Source organism: Lycium ferocissimum, chromosome 5 (assembly GCF_029784015.1).
Source record: "Lycium ferocissimum isolate CSIRO_LF1 chromosome 5, AGI_CSIRO_Lferr_CH_V1, whole genome shotgun sequence".
NCBI classification, from domain to species: domain Eukaryota; kingdom Viridiplantae; phylum Streptophyta; class Magnoliopsida; order Solanales; family Solanaceae; genus Lycium; species Lycium ferocissimum.
Genome location: NC_081346.1, coordinates 7733161 through 7753763, shown reverse-complemented (window position 1 = coordinate 7753763; position 20603 = coordinate 7733161). Strand labels below are relative to the sequence as shown.

General features: G+C 35.9%; 2 protein-coding genes across 8 annotated transcripts in view; one reads left to right on the top strand and one right to left on the bottom strand.

Annotated features, from left to right (window-relative positions):
* LOC132055769 (uncharacterized) overlaps nt 1-13432 on the top strand; it is a 39641-nt gene extending 26209 nt beyond the window's left edge. For 2 of the 6 annotated variants that reach the window (XM_059447751.1, XM_059447750.1), the window contains exons 2-11: nt 83-232; nt 813-974; nt 1562-1714; nt 1828-1980; nt 3248-3412; nt 3494-3655; nt 5839-6025; nt 6134-6347; nt 12975-13086; nt 13185-13432. In XM_059447751.1, the coding sequence (XP_059303734.1) occupies nt 83-232; nt 813-974; nt 1562-1714; nt 1828-1980; nt 3248-3412; nt 3494-3655; nt 5839-6025; nt 6134-6347; nt 12975-13086; nt 13185-13321 (1595 nt within the window). In that variant the 3' untranslated portion in view covers nt 13322-13432. Of the gene's footprint in view, nt 1-82; nt 233-812; nt 975-1561; nt 1715-1827; nt 1981-3247; nt 3413-3493; nt 3656-5838; nt 6026-6133; nt 6348-7025; nt 7156-8077; nt 8134-12974; nt 13114-13184 lie in introns of those variants that run through there. The other 4 variants (XR_009414645.1, XR_009414646.1, XR_009414647.1 and 1 more) reach the window with 4 other exon arrangements.
* A 1351-nt stretch (nt 13433-14783) lies between these two features.
* Nucleotides 14784-17346, bottom strand: LOC132055768 (protein SPIRAL1-like 1). 2 transcript variants are annotated; one of them, XM_059447749.1, is made up of 4 exons: nt 17249-17346; nt 15787-16059; nt 15019-15086; nt 14784-14982 (listed from the first exon to the last, which is right to left on the bottom strand). In XM_059447749.1, exons 2-4 carry the CDS (start codon nt 16030-16032, stop codon nt 14976-14978), a joined length of 321 nt encoding a protein of 106 aa, XP_059303732.1. In that variant the 5' UTR covers nt 16033-16059; nt 17249-17346; the 3' UTR covers nt 14784-14975. The 2 variants fall into 2 exon arrangements, with proteins under 2 accessions (XP_059303732.1, XP_059303730.1); XM_059447747.1 differs by lacking the exon at nt 14784-14982 and having other exon boundaries at nt 15006-15086.
* Nucleotides 17347-20603: the final 3257 nt, after the last annotated feature.

The following is a 20603-nucleotide window of genomic DNA, read 5'->3' as shown; positions in this document are numbered from 1 at the left end:
CACTTAGTTATTGCTACTGTTGCATCAGGAATAGGAGAGAGGTTTTATGAATCTATACTTGCATTGTTTTGTTATTGTTCAGTTAATAGAATATGGAGCGAGCCAGTGATGAAGGGAACATTGCCCTCACCCAGGGACAGCCACAGTTGTACAACCATTGGGGACAATCTGTTTGTGTTTGGGGGCACAAATGGGAGAGAGCCTCTTAACGATTTGCATATCTTGGACACTTGTAAGTGCTTTTGATCTTAAAGACCATTTCTTTTATTGCTTAATCTTTTATTAGTTGCCTTTGTTGTCTGTTTGATGCTAAATTAAAATTGATATATAGTCTTATGGTATGAGGACAAACCCTTAAGTCAGTACATTTTGTGTTGCTTTTTCTGCATTTCTCTGTTGCTGTGTAGTACAAAAAATGTGGACAAAAACAATTGTTTTAACAATAAAATCCATGAAGTGCAGTACTTCTGGTTATCTAGGAAGTTATGTGCATTTTGTTCTACGAGGTGGACAATCACCATCAATACTCCGGCTAACCAGTTCAAATCCGAGATAGTTCTTTATTGCATAGATCTGGGGCTATGAACAAGATTTAGGGCGGTCTTTCATATTAGAAACCATGAAAGAGCTTCAAGATAACTTGTTATTTTCAAATGTGCAATGTTTTTCCGAAAGATGATACCACGTGATGAGAAATGTTTTGTTCTTCTCTTTGTTTGAATGTAGAAAGTTAGCAGATATTAGGAATTCTATCAGTTGTTCCCAATGATTTACAGACTACCTAATAATTCGCTGAATCTACATTCTTTTAGCTTCGAATACATGGATATCACCCAGTCTAAGAGGTGATCGCCCTAATCCAAGGGAAGGCCACAGTGCAGCACTTATTGGTAAACGGCTTTTCATATTTGGTGGATGTGGCAAATTCGATGACACCGAAATATACTATGATGATGTTTACGTATTGAATACAGGTCTCTCTCTCTCTCTCTCTCTCTGTTATTAAGTTGGGCAATAGTAGGCTGCACTTAACTAGTATGGCATGTGCAAGTTTGAAGATTTTTTCATTATGACTTTCGCGTAACAATGTGATGGTGTGAACAACTTTAAAAACCATGGAACTAGTGATAGAAATATGAGGGCATTGGGGAGGGTAGGAATACAAATTCTAACTTGTGGTAGCAATGGAAGAGAAAGTGAAGAAAAAACAGGAGTTCTCTTAGGAATTGAACACTAGGCGTCACTAGCCATTGTAACTACTTGTAAAACAAACTTCCACCGCCTCATAGCTTATATCCTGAGAGGAACTCGGTGGTTGAGAAGATGATCTCTTCTAAGGTGAACTCAACTTTTTCTTAACTTCTTATCCTATTGTGTTCATATGCATTTTCTATTCTACTGCTACATAAAACGCTAAAGTCTTGCCCAGTAGTTAGAAATCCAGTTTCAAGATCTCATACAGCTCTTGCTTTTCTTTTCTATAAAGTTTATGGTCTTGAACATATCCTTGGTGGTGCTATTTCATAAACAAGTTTTTTTTTAATTCTTCGTCCTTTTTCAGAGACATTTGTCTGGAAACACATTGCGCCATCAGGCACTCCGCCAAGTAAGCGTGAGAGCCATTCCTGTTCATCTTGGAACAGTAAAATCATAATCATAGGCGGTGAAGACACAAACAATTTTTATCTGTCAGACGTTCATGTACTTGACACGGGTATTTATGACATTCGCTCTTGAAGTTAAATATAGAAAAGGTTACACTTGTATCATAGTTATTTTTCTATTACGTGTGCATTTTATGACTATTTTGGCATCCTGTTTCCATAGATACCCTTGCTTGGTGCAAGTTGAACACTACAGGCCAGATTTTGCCACCGCGAGCTGGGCATACAACTGTTTCATTGGGCAAGAACTTGTTTGTCTTTGGGGGTTTCGCTAATGATCAGAGCCTATTTGATGACGTTTACATGCTTGATGTTGGTATGTTTATTTGTTACATCATATAGCTTGTTAACTCTTTTCCTATCAAAACAAAACCAAACAAATGAAACTATTAAACTGTGATGACTTCAGCTGTTCCATCAAGCCTCTAGTCCCTCATACTGTAAAAGGGGGAGAAGCATAAAAAAATCAATCAACAGAAAAACAAAAGGATTTTTCTTGATCAAGCAGAAAAACACAAGGATATAGTGAAGAAAGCAGGAGGAAAAAGCAATATGACGCGGTTAAAGCATGGAAGACTGATAAGTCCACAACTCCTTCTGAAAGTAGGATTGGACTACAGTTACAATAGTTGAAATGGATCTGAGCTGGTGATAATGGCAGAGATGGAGCCAGGGGTTATACTTGTTTTGTGTAGATGTTTCTGTTTTTCTTTCTGGCGTTGGGGGGTGGGGTCGAGGGGAGACGGGCCCAACTTTCATGTTGTCTAATGAGAATAGATGTGGTTGAAAATGATGGGAGTATTGGTCATGCTTTATTATTTTTTGTGTGGTCGGAATGCTTTCTCTTTTTTCTATTTGTTGCTCTTCCTCAATCAGCATTTATCATTACTCACGCTAAAGTCTCACAACATGAGTTCGTCTTTGTGGTTCTTCAAGTGCATTTATCTTCTTTTTTCTCCTAATGAAGGGACTCTTATTAGTCTGGAATGTGTCCCATGTTTTCCCCCCTTTCAATTGCATTAGTTACCATGGACCCCTCTTTTTGTTTATGGTAATAATTGAGGAGGGATGGAGCATTTGTTTAGGAAAAAAATGCAATTATTTTCTTCTAGACCAAATATCCGGGCAAATTTTGGTCTAAATTTCTCTCTTGTGTCTTTCCTCGTTTGGAGAGGTCTCTTTATGTATGGAGTCGTCATAACGTGTCTCTAAAATTTCAGTGCAAATTGCTCAAACAATTGGGAGAAGTAGATACAGTCTGGCAACCGGCTAGAGAAATAGATTAATTTCGCTATCTATTCATACATTCAACTGTATGAATTTTGGTGTAGCTCATCAAATTTGTATAGTCTTTCTACATTATCATTGATATTTTGCAAATGACGCTTGGTGGATCTTAGGTATCATTGAGAATCACAAAAGCTATGTAAGAACTATCTTCAAGAAATATATGCTGCTGTGTTAACCTCTAAACAGAGAGTTTCTGCGACTCTCTGTTCTGTTTGTCATGATTGTTGTGTGTTAAAGAGATACATGATATTCAATTGACTGTATACTGTTGTATCTTCTGAATATCCATGCAGCTGCTGGTGCATGGAGTGAGGTCATGCCGACTGGTGAGGGCCCATCCGCCAGATTCTCGGTAGCTGGGGATTGCTTAGATCCACACCTGGGAGGTGCTCTTATATTCATAGGTGGTTGTGATAAGAACCTTCAACCCTTGGAGGACATGTATTATCTATATACAGGTCTGTTACAACATTTATTTAGAACTTTCTAGATATCCCTTTGAGAAATATCTGAATCTTGTTTTGTATTCATATCACTAGGCCTTGATAGAGAGGCTGAACGAGACGAAAGAAGGTTAGAGAAATTGTCTCTAAGGAAGCAGTTGAAGCTAAAATGCCAAGAGCAACAAGCTTTAGCTTCTCCCTATAATAATGCTCTAGTTGGATCTGATAATAACGCTAATGTTCATCACCAACTGCCAAGTGAGGAACTTTTTCATATCTTGTTAATTTTACTTTGTAATTTCTTAGAACTGTCTTACTGAAGCTGCTCCTTGTTAATCCATTAATGAGTTATTTTTATCTTTTTCAATGTGATTGCTTTCATTGTTTTTAGCCAGCCATTCTTTAATCATCTTTTTTTGACAATGTTTGGTAAGAGGAGACCTTAAAGATAGGAATAACTTGAGAGAGGAATGATCGGATGATAATCCTTCTTAGCAAGCCTCCATGAGGATCTATATGTGTGTGTGTGTAGTAGGTTACATTGTCTCCATTTATTATTTTCCTTAGCTACCCTTATCTTCTTTTTTTTTTTTTTTTGGGATAACTAACTAATTTCATTACCAAAGTGAGAATTGTTAGATACCCTTAATTTCAATCATGACTTCATTGATGAGATTGGGTTTTTTGTCTTTAGCCACAAAAAGAAAACCTAAATCTGTTTCTCTTCAGTCTGGACTCCCCTTTCTCTTTCAGTTAGGGCTCGTCTCTCTTCTCTCTCGATTAGCTCTCTCTTCTTTTCCTATTCTGCCTTTTGTTCTGCCTCTGCTGGTAAGATTTAATATGTTATTTTTGATTTGGTGTATCTTCTCTCTTTTGAATGATTCAATATGTGGTCTTTGAATCTGAGTACTGTTTTGTCTTCTATCAATCTGTGTCTGATAGTAAATCTTCTAATTCAGACCATTCGTTTTATAACTAAAATATAATTGTTATGAATACATTTAGATGTCAGTTCAATGGGTTAATATGAACAATTAAAAAGGTATTCTTCCACGTTTTCATTTCTCTCTTGGAATTGAAATCAAATAGTGGGATTAATTAACTAAACAAGAAAATCACATGAATGTGTGTGTGTGTGTGTGTGTGGGTGGGGGGGGGGGGGGAGGGGGGTTCTGAATTATATGGAATCGAAGAGAGCGTGGGAGAAAGACATGGTGAAGAAACAAGATTTTAATTAAAAAGACCTAAAAGCCTTCTATAATATATGTGTTTGCATTAAAAATTAAGGGTATTTATGGAAAACAATAATGGGGGAGGTGATTAGACAGGACATAGCACAACTTCAGCTGACAAGAGGGGGGGGGGGTTGCTCAGATGGTAAACGCCCTCCACTTTCAACCCGAAGGTTGCGAGTTCGAGTCACCGAGGGAGCAAAGGAGCACAACTTCAGCTGATTGAGGACATGACCTTAGATAATAAGGTATGAAGGTCAAGGATTAGGGTAGAAGGTTAGGAGGTAGTTGTGTGATGTCGCACTTTGTGTGGGAGAGGTAGGGGCTAGCCTCCTCTTCTCCTTTTTAGTGGTTTTATTTAGTTATCGCGTAGTTTCTTATTCCTTAATGTGTATTATTATCTGTTGCTTCATTTGTTTTGTATCTTGCTATTTTGCTGTCTATTTTCTTACAATCCAGTGTCGAATACATTTCTTTTGAGCCGAGGGTCTATCGGAAATAGCCTCTACACCCCACAAAGGTAGGGGTAAGGTCTGCGTACACCCTACCCTCCCCAGACCCCACTTATGGGATTTATACTGGGTATGTTGTTGTGGTAATAAATGGGGACAATGCTAACCTACTACCTTAATGTAGTAGGTTAGCAAAACCACACACACACACACACACACACATATATATATATATATATATGTACAAAAAAGAAGATCTCTTGGTGTTTCTGTTATGGGCAAATTTTATGTGGTTGTGCGTGTGGATACCGAGCATGTTCACTTTTCTATGAGTCTTTTTTCCAGGAAAAATAAAATGTGCTTGCATATCATATGTTGTCTGATAAATAGTACTCCGTTTCAATTTGTTTTCTTACTTTCCTTTTTAGTCTGTTTAAAAAAGAATGTCACTTTCTATATTTAGTAACTCCTTACACCCAACATACTACATGGCATATTTAAGACCACAAGATTCAGAGGGCATTTTGGTACATTACATACATCTTTAGTGTAAGACCACAAGATTCAAAAGTCTTCTTTTTCTTAATCTCCGTACCGAGTCAAACTAAGACGAACAAATTGAAACGGAGGGAGTATGTTCTTTGTGTAGACTCTGTACAAGTTATACAATTTTTAGTGCATTTATTGCTTGAAGAAGGGAAACAGTGGTGTCACGGGTGTTGAACTGGCTTCTGAAGGTGCACTGATATTGTGGTAGGTCGGCAGAACATTTATTTTACCGAATTCCAGACTCCTATGGAGAGGAAGATTTTTCAAGCCAAGGTCACAAAGAATTCTCCACATGGCTATACCATTGAAACTATTATAGATGGACAACCGCTTCGTGGAATAATATTTTCCACCAAACCAAGACCTGAACAGCCTCCACTTAATGATTCTATCAGGTGCATGATTATCTGATTTCTACTTTTGATAGATAAGAGTAGTAGTATTTCTCAAAATTTTGGTTCAGTTATTGCCTTTTGGATGATATTATCATATTTTCAAATTAGGAATACGGGAACTGGTGAAACGGATAGAGAAAAGCAGAATGGCGACCATAACTCTGCTAGAGGAGTTAAAAGACCTTCAGAAACAAATGTGGACGACCTCCGGCAAGCAGCAGATGTCTCTGGTGGGAATTCTATCAGAAATGAGGCCCCAGTTGGAGACGCTACAGCTGAAATGAAGGCTCCACCCCCCTCTTATGCTTCACCAGCCCATGAGGTATTCCTTCTTTGTGTGGAATAAATAGTTTAATCACGCTATACCATCTTAGAGAAGAATTTGTACTAGTACCGGCTTGGCTGCACAAGAACTGAATCTCCTTTCTCGTTAGCTAGTACATATCATTTTTCTTATTGCACCTTGCAGCTTTTCCTATATTAGCATTTGATGTGCAATCACCCAATAAGCAACAATTTTAGGGCTTGGTGCTTCTATTCCAAAAATTCGATCTTCATCCTTTCCTTCAGTTTTAATGCCAGTCATGAGATGTTTTGAAGGCAAAAACAACCCAATCCAAAAGATAAAACTTAGTTGTATTTTGCTATTTCGTTTTAGTGCAAACAAGAATACATAGAAGACACTGAGGTTCTTCTTCAAGTCCTGGAGTCTTTATAGTTTTCCTTTTTTCCAGTAGATTTCTTCCTAGAATAGCAATTTTTCTTACATCTACTCCTTCAATTACTGGCTTCACAGCCTTTTTTGGATTTTAATACAAGCTGTAGTAACTATGATAATATTAGAATTCTCTAACAAGACTAAAACCTATTGCAACTAGTGGATATCATATCACCTATATGGATTTTTTCTTTCTTCCATTATGCCCTATCTTTAGCTATATCTGCATAGTTCCAAGAATTTGTAGGTCTTTTGAGACGACTTCCTTCCATGTGATTTTAGGTCTACGCCGTCCCTTTTTAACACCTTCATACACCATAGTTTCACTCCTATTGGCCGGTGCATCTTGCATCTGTAGTTCGACACATACGTACATGATATGACCAAACCATCACAAGCGACTTTCTCTCAGGTTACGCTTGCTACTTAAAACCTTTGGCGTGGTCATTTTTAATCTTATCTTATCGTGTATGTCCACACATCCATCTTAGCATCCCCATCTCTGGAACACTCTCTTATGGATATGTTGAACTTTAGCGGCCCAATATTCACTACCATATAACGTTGTCGGTCTTATAGTTGTTCTGTAGAACTTAACTTTCTCTTTGGTAGGCATCCTTCTATCACATAACACCCCGATGGGATTTCTCCATTTTCACCATCCAATTGTATTATATTAGTAACAACTTCATATATCATTCGATTCTCTTGAAACTATGAGCCTATATATCTAAATTGTTTGCACTTATGTAGTCTCACCTCAGCTTTACTCTTCTCATGCTAACTGAACTTTATGTACACATATTCAATTTTAGTTCTACTTATCTTAATACTCTTACTCTCTAATGTGCTTCTCGATTGTTCAAGCTTTTGGTTGAAACCTCGCTGATTTCATCAATTAACATAATACTATCATAAGCAAATAGCATACACCATGGTTCAAGGCTTCAAGCTTTTGGTTCTCTCTCTCTTCAAAGAAGTCGTTTGCCACTCTCTTTTTCTCTTCTCTTCACTCTGCACTCTGCAGCAATGTGAAACAAAAAAGAAAGCATTTCCTTCAAGTTAAGAATTTTAAAGTTCTGATTATTTTTTCTGACCTCCATGTTTCTTTTCCTTTTTATGACTGACCTTTATAAGTAGCTGCTCTACACACAGGGGTTGGTTGGTTTCTGAGTGAATCACCCAAAGAATTATAATTACCATTAGAATTACATATCTTCCATTACTGTTGGTTTCTTGTCTTGCATGATACACTATATGTACCTCTTTCTTTAGTGAAGCTGGTTATTTCTGAACTTTTACTTGACATGATCTCTTATCAAGTGCCTCTATAGCAGGTGCATGACGTCTCAAAATCATCAACAATTGACTCGTGAATCCTTTACTGAAGGTACATGTACTGGCCTGGGGGATTTCTCGGTTATAAAAGAAGAAAAAATACCATCCTAGTCCTGTGCTGTTACTTTCAGACTTCATATATAGTAAAAGACAAAATGTTACTGATTTTACTTCTATCTTGTTTTGACCAATCGTGATTTGCATAAGAATTTATTCCTCTAGATGCTCAGTTTACTGAAGGAACTGTTGATAGTTTATTCGAAATATTTGACTTGTTATAGAATCCAGAGTGATGTTCTTTTTTTACTTGAACTTGCCTTTTCATTAAGATGGCTTCTGTCATTTTCTTCTAGTGTGTATGGCCTCTGCTTTCAAATCTATCTTTAAGGAGGTGTAACATTTCCTCCTTCTGGGTAGATGCATTATACTAGTTCATGGAGTCAATTCCTCAAATGGTAACTCAACTTAAACAAATTACCTAGTAAAGTCATTTTTTTTTTTTTTTGTGTTTCATATGGTCATTCAAGTTTATACATTTGCCTTACAAAGTAACAATGGCTAGAATTCACTTTTTAAATAAAATAAAAAGGGCCAAATTAGTCCCTTAAGTTTGAATTTTCAATTAAAATAGTCCTTATTCTTTAACATAAAACACTAACAACCTTTTAATTATACAAAATAGTACAATTATAGTTCAACTCTAACTGTGGCATTAAAAGAAATGGAACACACAAAAGATTGTGTCTGGTAGAAATAACAACAACAACAACATACCCAGTTGGATCCCACAACGTGAGGTCTGGGGAGGGTAAAGTGTACGCAGACCTTACCCCCACCTTGGAAGGTAGGGAGGTCAAGCTTCCGAAAGACCCTCGGCTCAAAAGAAAACAAGGAAAACAAGGGAAACAAGGGAAAAGAGTCAGATACGGACCAGCAAATCAAAACCATGTGAAAATGAGAAATAGCAAGATCAACGAAGTCATGATAAAATAACAAAGATAGATAAGATCAACACATAGTAGAAATAAGAAAAAAAAAAAACTTTTTCATTTTATCAATGCTAAAAAAGAATATGAAATAGCCTATATGCATTCCATTTGTTTGGAAACTTAAAGAGTTCAACAATAAAATAACGTGCTCTATTTATTCATTTTATGAGTAATCTTTATTTTGATAAAATAGTTTAAATTAGTTGTTAGTTTCTTCTATGCTAGAAATTATTGCTAAAAAATTCATAATTAATATGGAAGATGATTAATTCCTTAAAACAATAAAAACTAGGTCCTAATAGGAAAAAAATCATATGTAAAGATTTCAAGGGGTTTCGTAAAGAGAAAAACATAGATGCATATTGAAGGACATCATGATAATAATATAAATCATTCGACATCGCATAAAATGAGGAGATTCTATATCATCATTGTGTACTAAATTTTTTAAAGTTTTTAAATATTATTTTTGTCAGTCTTGTAATATAATTTGGGTGAAATTTTTTTTTCCCTTGAACCCTGCTTAAAAAATTAAATCTCTCTCCCAATTGCGAACAATAGTTGTTCCTCCCCTTGGTAAGGTCTGATTGTTATCCGCCTAGAACAGACTTACCGAGACAAGAGCCTTCTTCAGTAATCAACCGAGCGAAAAGCCAGCCCCTTTAAGCGATTAGCGATAAGCTTTAGTTTTTTAAACAACAAGAACCATACCGCTTTGATCTCAGTCTCCCTCTTTGACTAGTGCTGCCTCCGGTGAAAGGAATGAAGATCTTGCATATGTTGACATAGCTCCATGTATATGTTCTTTGGAGCTAGAACCAATCAATAGAATGAAATGAAATAATGGTAAGCCTAGGGCGACGAACATGGCTCAAGAGTGTCCATACAAAGCCCCTCTCTTCTTCACTCAAAGAAGCAATGCACCCTTTATCTCATTTAAAAAATTAGTACCTATTTTACCCTCTACGTTAACACTCTTCATTTCTTATTATTACTAAATATTATGGTTTGTTTCCTTTTTTTTTTTTAATCTATATTTATGGACTTACCTATAGGACCAGAACAATCTAATTTACGAAGTAAAAAAATGAAAAATAATTGGAGGACTATTATTGTTCTATCATCTATGTTAAAACATAAAGGATGTTTTGACTTAAAGTCCAAACTTAAGGGACTATTTTGGCCTTTTTTTCATTTTTAAAGTGAATAACCATATGAGGAACAAAAAAAGAATAAATGACTTTACTAGGTAATTTACTTCAGTTGAGTGACCATATGTGGCATTGACTCCTAGTTCATGTAGTCAGTGTGACTCCTTTATGGTGGGCTCTCTAGGAAATTTTCTTACAGATGTAATTTGCTGTGAAGTACCCCTTAGCATATTATTAAGCCTATTCTGTTAATGGTGATTACAGCAAGTTTCCATGTTGTTTGTCAATATTACATTCAGTAATATTCATCTTGGCTAACCAATTTTCTTTCAACAAAAACAAAGAGAGAGAAATTCAAAGTTGGTGTTCAGAGGGAGAGACTTGACAAAAGTTATATTCCCTGTTTGCTGTCACTATATTGGATAAGTCTACCCTACATGGTTTAAGTAACCCTTTCCTTTCGTGGCCCCAGCTAATTATTATGCTTATTGTGGCATGAAGTTGAAGTTTACTTTCTTCTTTAAGAACACATATTCAGGAAGATCTACTGTACTCTGATATCCTTTTCTTCAGCGTAAAACTCTCATGCATATGTGAACAGTATTGTGTCTGATTCAGCTTAAATTCCTAGCCCATGGATAGACTAAATCATTAATCAGTAGACAAAGGTGTTGGACAAATTGGACACGGCAGAACTAGACGCTGCTAATTCCATGAACCACACACTGGGGACGTCTTAGAGTTATCCACCTTAGAGACAATTAATACTTCTTTATATCAGGTAAATATATTTTCATTCATAAACATGGACAAATTGGCCGTATACAAGGGGTATATTAAAAGGTAAAGCAAAAAAGATGTGATTCTCTACAAACTCCACCAATCATTTATACAACAAGGAACTTTCTGGGTGCACCCAAAGAAAATAAGGGAACGGAGACTACTCAACAAAGATAACTACGATAAAATGTGTCATAGACTCGTAGCATAGCTGACAACTATTATTATGACATGATTTGATTGCATTCTTTAGAATCTAAGCTAGCTCCCTTCACAGGGGGGGTAATATTGGCTGTCTCCTGCGTTTCCACATCTTTATGATGTGTTCTTAATATAGAACCCTCTTCAAATCCTAGTGACCTTTGGATGTTTCTAGCATTTAGATCATATCACAGATCTTATGACAGTGGAATTTAAGTGGATTAGTGTCCCTTATACAGTAGTAGGTTATTTCCATTTAAAATTGCTTAAGCTTCCTCTTCTTTTCATCTGATGCAAAAGCATTCTCTCGTTTTGCTCGTTTAAAATCTTCTTACTTGGGTACCAATCTCATGAGACTTCTATAGTCAATATCACAGAATGTTGCTATTTTCACGTTGTGATTAAAAAACTTCCTAGTTCTGACTGCAAAGGGAAAAGGTAGAAAAGAACCTTCTGCTTGCTTGAGACTGAGCTGTTTGACTGTTAGACCCCTAAAGTTAGTTGATCTTATCTTCCCTTGTCTGTGTCTGCTGGCTATACAGTCAGGCAATAAGGCAAAACAGGATTCTACATTTAAGTTGTGCTGCTCTTGCCCTGTGTCTTTGTAAACTGTAGAGTTCTTTTGAAAGTCGATGGCCAAATGCAAATGTGATTAAATGAAATATTAAGTTAAATCCAGTCAGTGTCATATCTGTGCTTTGTTTGCCTGTTTGATCTGCATACATTTATTAAGTTTCATATTTGTGCTTTGTTTGCTTGTTTGATCTGCAAACATTTATTACTACCATTTTGCTTTTGTTCCAAAACCATGTAAAAAAAACAGGGAAAAAAAATGAGTTTCTCACATCGTGATGTTGTGTTGCCAATTGAAGCATGTTGAATACCTTCATATGGTTATCTTTTTAATTAAATACTCGAAGCCAATTCATTAGATGAATAAATAAGTACATGGGAGTCCTTTGATACGTGGTTTTCCCCTTTTCTGCTAGAAATAAAATCTTTGCTTTTCAATCAATAGATATGTATGAAATTCCTGTCATCTCTTCTTATAGAGCTGTTAAATTAGCTTTTTCTGGTTGATTGTGCTATCTTTAATATCTTGAAAAGTAGTCATATTTGTATTGTTGCCCTTTATGTGCTAGAAAATTTCCCTAAGTTCCAATTACGTGCTGTCTCTTGGAATATATTACCTAGTTTGCTGAGGCGTATATGTCTTAGAGAAACAGAAGAAGATTGCTATTTTTTACTAAAATAACTACAAATAACATATGATAAAGGAGCTTGATGTTCATGGGAGTAAGATTACGTGGTTTCTATCAGTCACCATCTTTTTTTAAATTGGTAACATTGGTATTGATGTGCTAGGGCAGTGCTGAAGGCATATTTATAGATCTACCAGTCACCATCTCTGTCTCTGTTGGTTTCTCTTGGGATAGGAACTTGGTTATTTGCTTCAGTTATGATCCTCACATCTCACTTTAGGTTAATTTACTACTAAAAATTTATTTAGAAATGTATTATTTCTAAAGATAGACACTATTGAGTATTGATTGCCAATGTTAGACTTAAAGATGCTTGTTCCGAGACCTCATATCTTAGTGTATCAGTTATGCTCCTACGACAACTGCATTACTCATAAAAACCTTGATGTATAGTTTGTTAAGTTCACAATAAATAGATAGCAACAAACTTTCTGCTCCTCAACTGATTGGTACATATTGTGCTTATTATGTTAGATTGTTACTTTAACTTTTTCTTATTCCTTTTTGCAGATAAGAATCAATGGAACACTGATTAGCTTTGTGCAATTTTGTCCTCAATATGGTGGTTATTTCCTAGAATTTCCCTTTCTCTACGGCCCGAGACGGTCACACGCTCCCAAAAGTAAAGAACTGACATCATTTTAACACGATTTTCTTTATTCACTTTATGAAACACTCATGTTTCTTCTCCTTTTCCCCTTGTTTGTGACTCTTTTCAAGGGAGTGGACAAGGGTTAAGAAGAGGGATTTTGGGGTCATATCATATATTTAGAAACTGGGGTAAAACTGATTTTAGATCCAGTGACTTTTTTGTTATTAGCTCGATTGCGAGCTGTTTGTATATAGTAGAATATTGACTATAATTTTTTTAGTTGCCCATATGAGAAGCATTTGTGAAGATGGCCGAGGGAATTGAAACACTTTATCTCTGCAACCTGCTTGTGGATTTCACATTTTTATTTTCCTCAGGTTTACGTATGTGGATATTTTTGGGTAAAGATTCACACCCCATTGTGGGACGCCCTTTCCCGGACCTACTAATGCGGGATGCTTTGGGCACCCGGCTTGCCCTTTATTAGTCCTAATGGATCATATGATTTTATAAGCAAAAAAGTATGAATACCATCTGATACCACTCATATTCACTGTGGTGTGATCACCAGAGTAGAAGCTTTACTTTCACTAAAGCTGGAAGGAGACAATTTACCAATTTCCAGTCTAACAGACAAGCTGTCTTTATAAACTATGAATTGCTACCCGCCTCCCTGTTTCATAATGTTCTACTCCTAAAAGAGCTCTTACTATAGATATTGCACCGACTCGCACATGATTTAAGGCATCTAACCACAAGAATATAAATGAGTCGGCTGGTCGTGAGTATACAGATTTTTGGACAGAGAAATGTGTATCAACTTAAAATGCTTTCAATCGTAATTAATTGAGAAAGGGACAAAAAATGTCCCTTATCTTTGGCTTTAGACTCAAAAGTACTCCTTATTGTTTTACATGGAGCACTAAGAATCCTTATTCTTTACCAAATCGGTGCACTTTTAGTCCACCCCAAACGTCCATCTCCTGATTTAACGTGAAGGTTGGACTCGATCTACTCTCCTATTTTTTCCATCCAAACGACCATCTGAATCCCAAAAATTAGAAAGCATTTATATTGAAGAATGAAGGAGGGCTCGTGCGGTGAATTTCATTAACGGAATGCCTTAACTTTAATCTACCATTGAGAATGTTAGGAAGTTAAAGGCATCAGAAGAAGCTGATTTTATTAAAAAAGAAGTTTAGAAGAACTAGAAGAAGCCGTAATGCTATTCGAAGAGAGAAAAGCGGAGCTTCTCTAATGAAGTTGGATTCTTTTACTAAGCATATGACAGGATAGTCTTGTTTTTCACCATAATTTTTCAAGGCCAATGACTCTAGCTCTTTCTCCTTGGTTTTTCTCTTTTCGAGTATTTTGGTCCTTCTCATTTTTTCTTAAACCTATCACTTGTCTCTTTATTGTCTTAGACTAGTTTATACTACTTAAATTTCTTGATCCTAGAATATTCAATATCTGAATAGTGCTCCATATGAATGAGTAGGGATAAATTTGAGTCTGAAGCCAAAGTTAAGGGACATTTTGATCCTTTTCTCTAATTATAATGGCATTCAACGAATTACTACTCCGAATACTTTCAATTGTCGATATCTTAATGTTACTAATACATCTAAAAAAAGAAAAGAACAACTGATCTAGCATAATGCATGTTCATAATCACTTCGGGAGATTACGTTCAGTTTTCTTAGAATCATTGCATCCCAAAAGAACAGTAGCACAAACTAAAAATTTGATTTCCTTAAGCAGGCATTGAGGATTGTACACAGTTGAAGCTTTAGGTATATCCCAACAGTGGATAGGAAAGGAACATCATATTACAATTGGATCATCTGAATGCCGATACTGTTTTCCCAGACACAAAATAAACCAACATACAGTAACAGCAGTCTCGTCATTTTTCATGACTACACAGTTCTATCTTTGGAGAGAAGGAACTAGTTCTTGCCATCGCCAAACAGGTAACCCAGAGAAGATCCACCACCTGGAGCAGCATGCACTTTGGTAGATGGGCGATCCTGAAAAGAGAGACAAGATTCATACATTTAATTGACAAGATAATACCACCCTGTGAGCTAGACAAGAAGAAGGGAATAAGATGTGACTGAATTAGCAAACACAACAAGCGTATGCTACTGAGCTGATGAAGAATGGAAAAAAGTATCTTCAGAACGGGATGGTTTAGTCCTCAGATTCCCCTCCTGATAGTTGGTAAAATGTTATGATGGCAACAATCCGAGATGATTGGAAAACGGAAGTGCTACGAATCAAGAATGCAAGAAGCATGAAATACTGAACTAGATAACGAACGAAAAAGAACACTTCCTTCAGAAAGAAAAAAGATGCTAGATGCTTTTATCCTCGATTACACTCCTGAAAATGGTAAAAGGTAATTAGGGAACCTATCCTGTTAATGGCTTTGATTGACCTACTTGGAAAGCGGAAGTGCTACTACTAAAGCTGCAAGAAATGAATGAGGTGATAGAATCAAGGATGTAAGGCATATAGTACTGAACTAAACAGATAATGGAAAAGAAATTTCTTCATAAAAAATCTGCTTCCATGTCAAACTCACCTTCTGAAAACAGTCATTTCAAAAACTAATTCATTTGATCAAGCCGTGAGAATCATAAAGAAAGAACCATTAAGAGGAGGGGCCAAGTAATCTGCAAGGATGTTCTAAAACCGACTTTGAAATAAAGATGATATGCATCTTACCGTGAGGAAATTCCCAGTGTTTTGTCCATCTGCACGGAAATAGTTATTGGCATTGCGCCCCTGCTGAATGCCAGCTGGAACCTGATTATTAACATTTGGAGCTGGTTCAGTTGCAGTAGGCTTCTGTGGATCGCTTGTAGTAGGTGGAGCTGCTACCTTGTTGGTAGTAGGTTTAGGAGCCTCACCATCTCCAAAGAGGTAACCCAGGGAACTCTGTCCTCCACCACTGCTGACTCCACGACCCATGATCTTTCAAATTTTAAATGATTGATTCTGCTCAAAGCAACAGTACACATTTCTCAGAAAAGATTATAAGACATTGTAAATAAAACGTATGAAGTACAATAAGCTCTATGACCCACTGCAATGTACCTCATAAAGATGATCTATAATATGTGTGTGACATGTAAAATAAATAAACAGAATCACATATGGGGATTTAGTCGAAATAGATTCCTCCAGATTCATAACAAGCTGAAAGTTGAGAAAAAACTTATAGGGGGATTACAAGAACATTATACGTTTTGAATTCCAAAACTTCAGTATATAACTTCTCCTTCCCACTTCAGTATATAACTTCTCTTTCCCATGAACCAACCACCCCCATAAGAAACTAAGCAATTTTATAGAGAAATCACAAAGATAATTCAGAAATTTTCTTTTATCAGTACAAAGACAATTCTGAACTTGGTAAGATATGACTACAGTGTAGGATAACATTAAGACTGGCATAAATATTGTGAATAGACACACATACATATAAGTTTGTCCTATTAAGATCTACATTGATACATAATAATGAAGTAGCTGCAGAAGTTTATCTCATATCTATCTGAATCTACGATATCAGAATTCGTAGCTCTGTGTCAGTTTAGACCAATTACACCCCTGTTACACCATTTATCTTTTTTTTTTTTTCCACTGAGCCAGATTTAATATTATCATTGACTCATCCATACACCGAAACCAGATAACATCCCCCAATTAGCAAAGAAACCTTGCAACCAAGGAAATCGACTAGTACACTGGAAATTTAGACAAAAACACAATCTCCAGCACAATACAGCATTTAAGATAGCAAAAGCAAAATTAGAGTACAGGAAATGCACGTCTAGTAATTGTTAAATCATCCAGAACAATAACACAAGTAACAACTGTCAGGTCAAATATTCTTGTGATTCACCGTTATGTACACTGCACAAACATATAGAGATGCATGATACTTAATCAACAACAAATAAAACAGTTTATCACGAGCGATTCATAAGAAATCGCTAAAACTTTTCAACATCGTCATATCAGCAAGCAGCATTCTAAACTCAGATCCAAAACCACGATCATTTTGAAAAAACAAACGAAAACAATGCACAAATTCAAAACCAAACACCGATCCAGATGAAGACGAACTAAAACAAAAATGAGATTCAAAAGCAAAAAAATAAAGAAAGAGCAGGTGAGGTACCTTCAGATCTGTGGAAAGAAGATGTGGAGAAATTGATTGAAGAGAAGTAGGGCTTTATTTATAGGTACAACTAACGGCGAAAGATATTACTACTAGTATCAAAATATCTTCGAAATACTAGTATTCGTGAGTGGGGTGCCTGCTTGCATGGCTGGACTATTGTGCAAATAATAACGGGATAGTGGGAGGTCGGTTTCGTAAATTTCTTAAATTTTCTTTTTGACCCCTGCTTGCCTGTCTTTTTAGCTTTGTCCAGCTCGCGTGAATACTGTTTCGGGATTAAATTAGTCGTAAAAGCAGTAATTAAAGTGATTGCTAAATTAAATAAATCATAAAGTGATTGTTGAAATCGAGATTAAGGGCTATTCACTTTAGTAGCTCATTACTTTCTTCAAATTAAAAAGTAATTACCAAAATTGCATAGTCTAGTGGTATGCGCAAAAATACTTACACAAAGTGTAGTCAGTGGTTAGTAAGTCTGAAGGGAGTTTATTTGAAGGGATAAAAGGTCAAAAATACCCCTCAACTTTGAAAAAAGAATTAAAAATATCTTTCATTACAAATTTGGGTCAAAAATACCTCTCCCATCATCAAAGTTTTCGAATATACCCCTATCTTAACGGAAATTTCTAAAATAATCCGATTTTATTTTGAAACCCGATTCAACTAAATAAAAAACCTATATGGGTTACCCGCTCCTGTGCCTAGTGGCTTCAAATGTAGAACTCGGGAACAAGTTGGTCCCATATGGGATTTTTATGTAGTTGAGTCGGGTTTAAAAATGAAATCAGGTTATTTTGGGATTTCCAAGATAAGATATTTGAAAACTTTAATGATTTGGGGATATTTTTTTTCCAAATTTGTAAAGGAGGATATTTTAGCCCTTTTTCCAAATTTGAGGAACATTTTTGACCCTTTTCCCTTAATCCCTATTATCGAAAAATTATATTATGCCAAAAGCATAAAAATAAATATTATATTAGAGTTCTCTTATTATAAGTAAAATTTTAGTGTACTGACAAAGGGTATTAGAAAGTTCGCTTTAAGGTTACAACTTCAAATCCAACTATCACCCTGGAGTGTTCCTTTTTTCCGATCCTTTTGTACATATTTCTGACTCAGCCTAAATATATACTCCTTCAGTTTTAATTTATGTAAATCCATTTGATTGGGCATGCAGTTTAAAAAAATAGAGAAGACTTTTAAACTTATGGTGTCAAATGAGTCACATGTATTTTGTGTGGCTATAAATCATTGCATAAATATAAATTGTTACCAAATTTAAAAAAGAGATCATTCTTTTTTGCACGGACTAATAAGAAAATGGGTTCACATAAATTGAAACGGAGGGAGTAGTTTAATGCTTATTTCCGTTCCTTTTCATATTAAGCCAGTCAGTGTGTATATCTTAGGACCCGTTTGGCCATAAGAATTTTTTTTTTTCTGAAAAAAATTTCACTTTTTTTTTGAAAACTAGTGTTGGCCATGAAAATTCCAAATACAACTTCAGAAGTTGTATTTGGAAAACAATCAAGACCTTGTTTTCACTAGTTTCACTTTCTATTTTTGACCCATGCTTTTGTTTTTTCTTTTTCAAATTTTACACTAATTTTTATTTTTGTAAACTTAATCCCGTTTATTCTAGTATTTGGTGGTGTTTACAGCAACAACAACAACAACAAGCCCAGTAGAATTCCACCATGTGGGGGTTTGGTGGTGTTTACAACTATTTAATTTAGTTCTTGTTGGGTTTTACAAGTGCAAGGTGGGGATAATCCGCATAACAGTGTCACTCTTTCTAGCTTCACATATGCAACAAATATGCTCAAACGTTATGAAAAGCGATATATTAGTGGTAATTTATTGCATCAGTTGATTAAAGAATTTGTTTTCTTCCCTCTTCCTCAAAGGGCTTTGGTTCCTTCTTTTTTTTTTTTTTTTTTAGGGGTGGGGGCTGATGGGTCAGGGGAGGGATTGTGGTATGTGTATTTGAAGTTTTATTCTGCTGAAAGTTGTTTTCACTAATGTATCAATTGTTTTGATGTAATTGTATAATTGTTATTGTTATTGTTTTTGTATGAACTTTAAAAAGAATTAGAGGTGTTGAGCATATTTGAAGATTGTTGAACTTTTGAGATTCAAGTGCTAAACTCATTCTAGATCATTAGTTATTGATGAAATTCGAAAACGAAGAAAGATTTCCAATCCACCGTTGTTAAACCTTGAAAAAACTTGAAGAAGAAAAAAATGGGTTTGTCGAAATTTTTAGTTGTTGGCCAAATTGATTACTCAGGTTTGGTGATGATATTGTTGTGAAGTTGTAGTTGAAATTTGAGCTTGACTAGTGCGCATTTTAGATGAGTTTTGTTGAATTTTGAAACAAAAAATTAGATTTGGAGCTCTTGAAAATGGGTGATAAAATGGGGATGAAGAGCTCTTGAAAATCAGCTTTGGAATTGACACGTGGCCATTTCGAATAGGTTAGAGCCCTTTTTTTTTTTCTTTTTTTTTTTTTAAGTTCTCACACGCTTGAAAGAGGTGTTCTCACGCCCTCCTCCGCGTCAGCACATAAGGTGCAAAAAATACAGAAAAAAAAAGTTTAGGGGGGTAATAGGACCCTAGTAAACATAAGGTGTCGCAGCAACTTTGGCCAAAGTTCAGGGGAATACTAGTGCCTTATCCCGATGATTATGCTAGTTTTTAGAAATTGGAGGTATAAATCTGTTATATCCCGCATTTTGTACGTTGGAATATTTTAAGATAATTGCGGGAAGTTAAGGGCAAGGCCATTCTCCGGTTTTGTTTTAATGCGCAAGTCGCTCGTAAATATTATTGGCGTGGAATCTTAAGAGCAAATGTGGAATTTGGAAACTATTATAGTTCATGACTTTCTGGAGAAGCCATTGTGGTTGTGGGCCCCACTTACATTTTGGTCAATTATTGCAAGCCATGCAATGGGACAAGTGTTCATCTTATTGTGGGAACTATACATATATAAGGGATGACAAAATAAGGTCATTAGTCATCTTTATTAATTGAGAAAAATCTAGAAAATTGGAGAAATTTGGAGGGAAAGAAAAAGAAAATAAATTGAAAAACAAAGGGAGGTGGCCGGCCATGTGCCTAGCTACTTATATATATGTGTGTGATAATAAGACAAGGCACAACTTATCATTTCAACCTCAAGAAAATTCAAGAAGATTGGAGAGAAAGAAAGAAAGAGAGAAGAGAGAGGGCCACGGCCATGGAGCTGGCCGAACCTTCTCCCTCAAGTTGATCATGGACAATTTTTCTCCTTCTAGTTTTCTACTAAATGGAAGGTCCTCTACCTTGTGGAGTAGTTGTTGGAAGAAAG

What these genes read in the sequence shown, in the direction of transcription:
- LOC132055768 (XM_059447747.1), bottom strand. Translation starts at nt 16,032, where the DNA reads ATGGGTCGTGGAGTCAGCAGTGGTGGAGGACAGAGTTCCCTGGGTTAC. An exon ending in ACACTGGGAATTTCCTCACG is followed by an intron (nt 15,087 to 15,786) that starts GTAAGATGCATA and finishes CTCTCTTTTCAG; the next exon opens with GATCGCCCATCTACCAAAGT.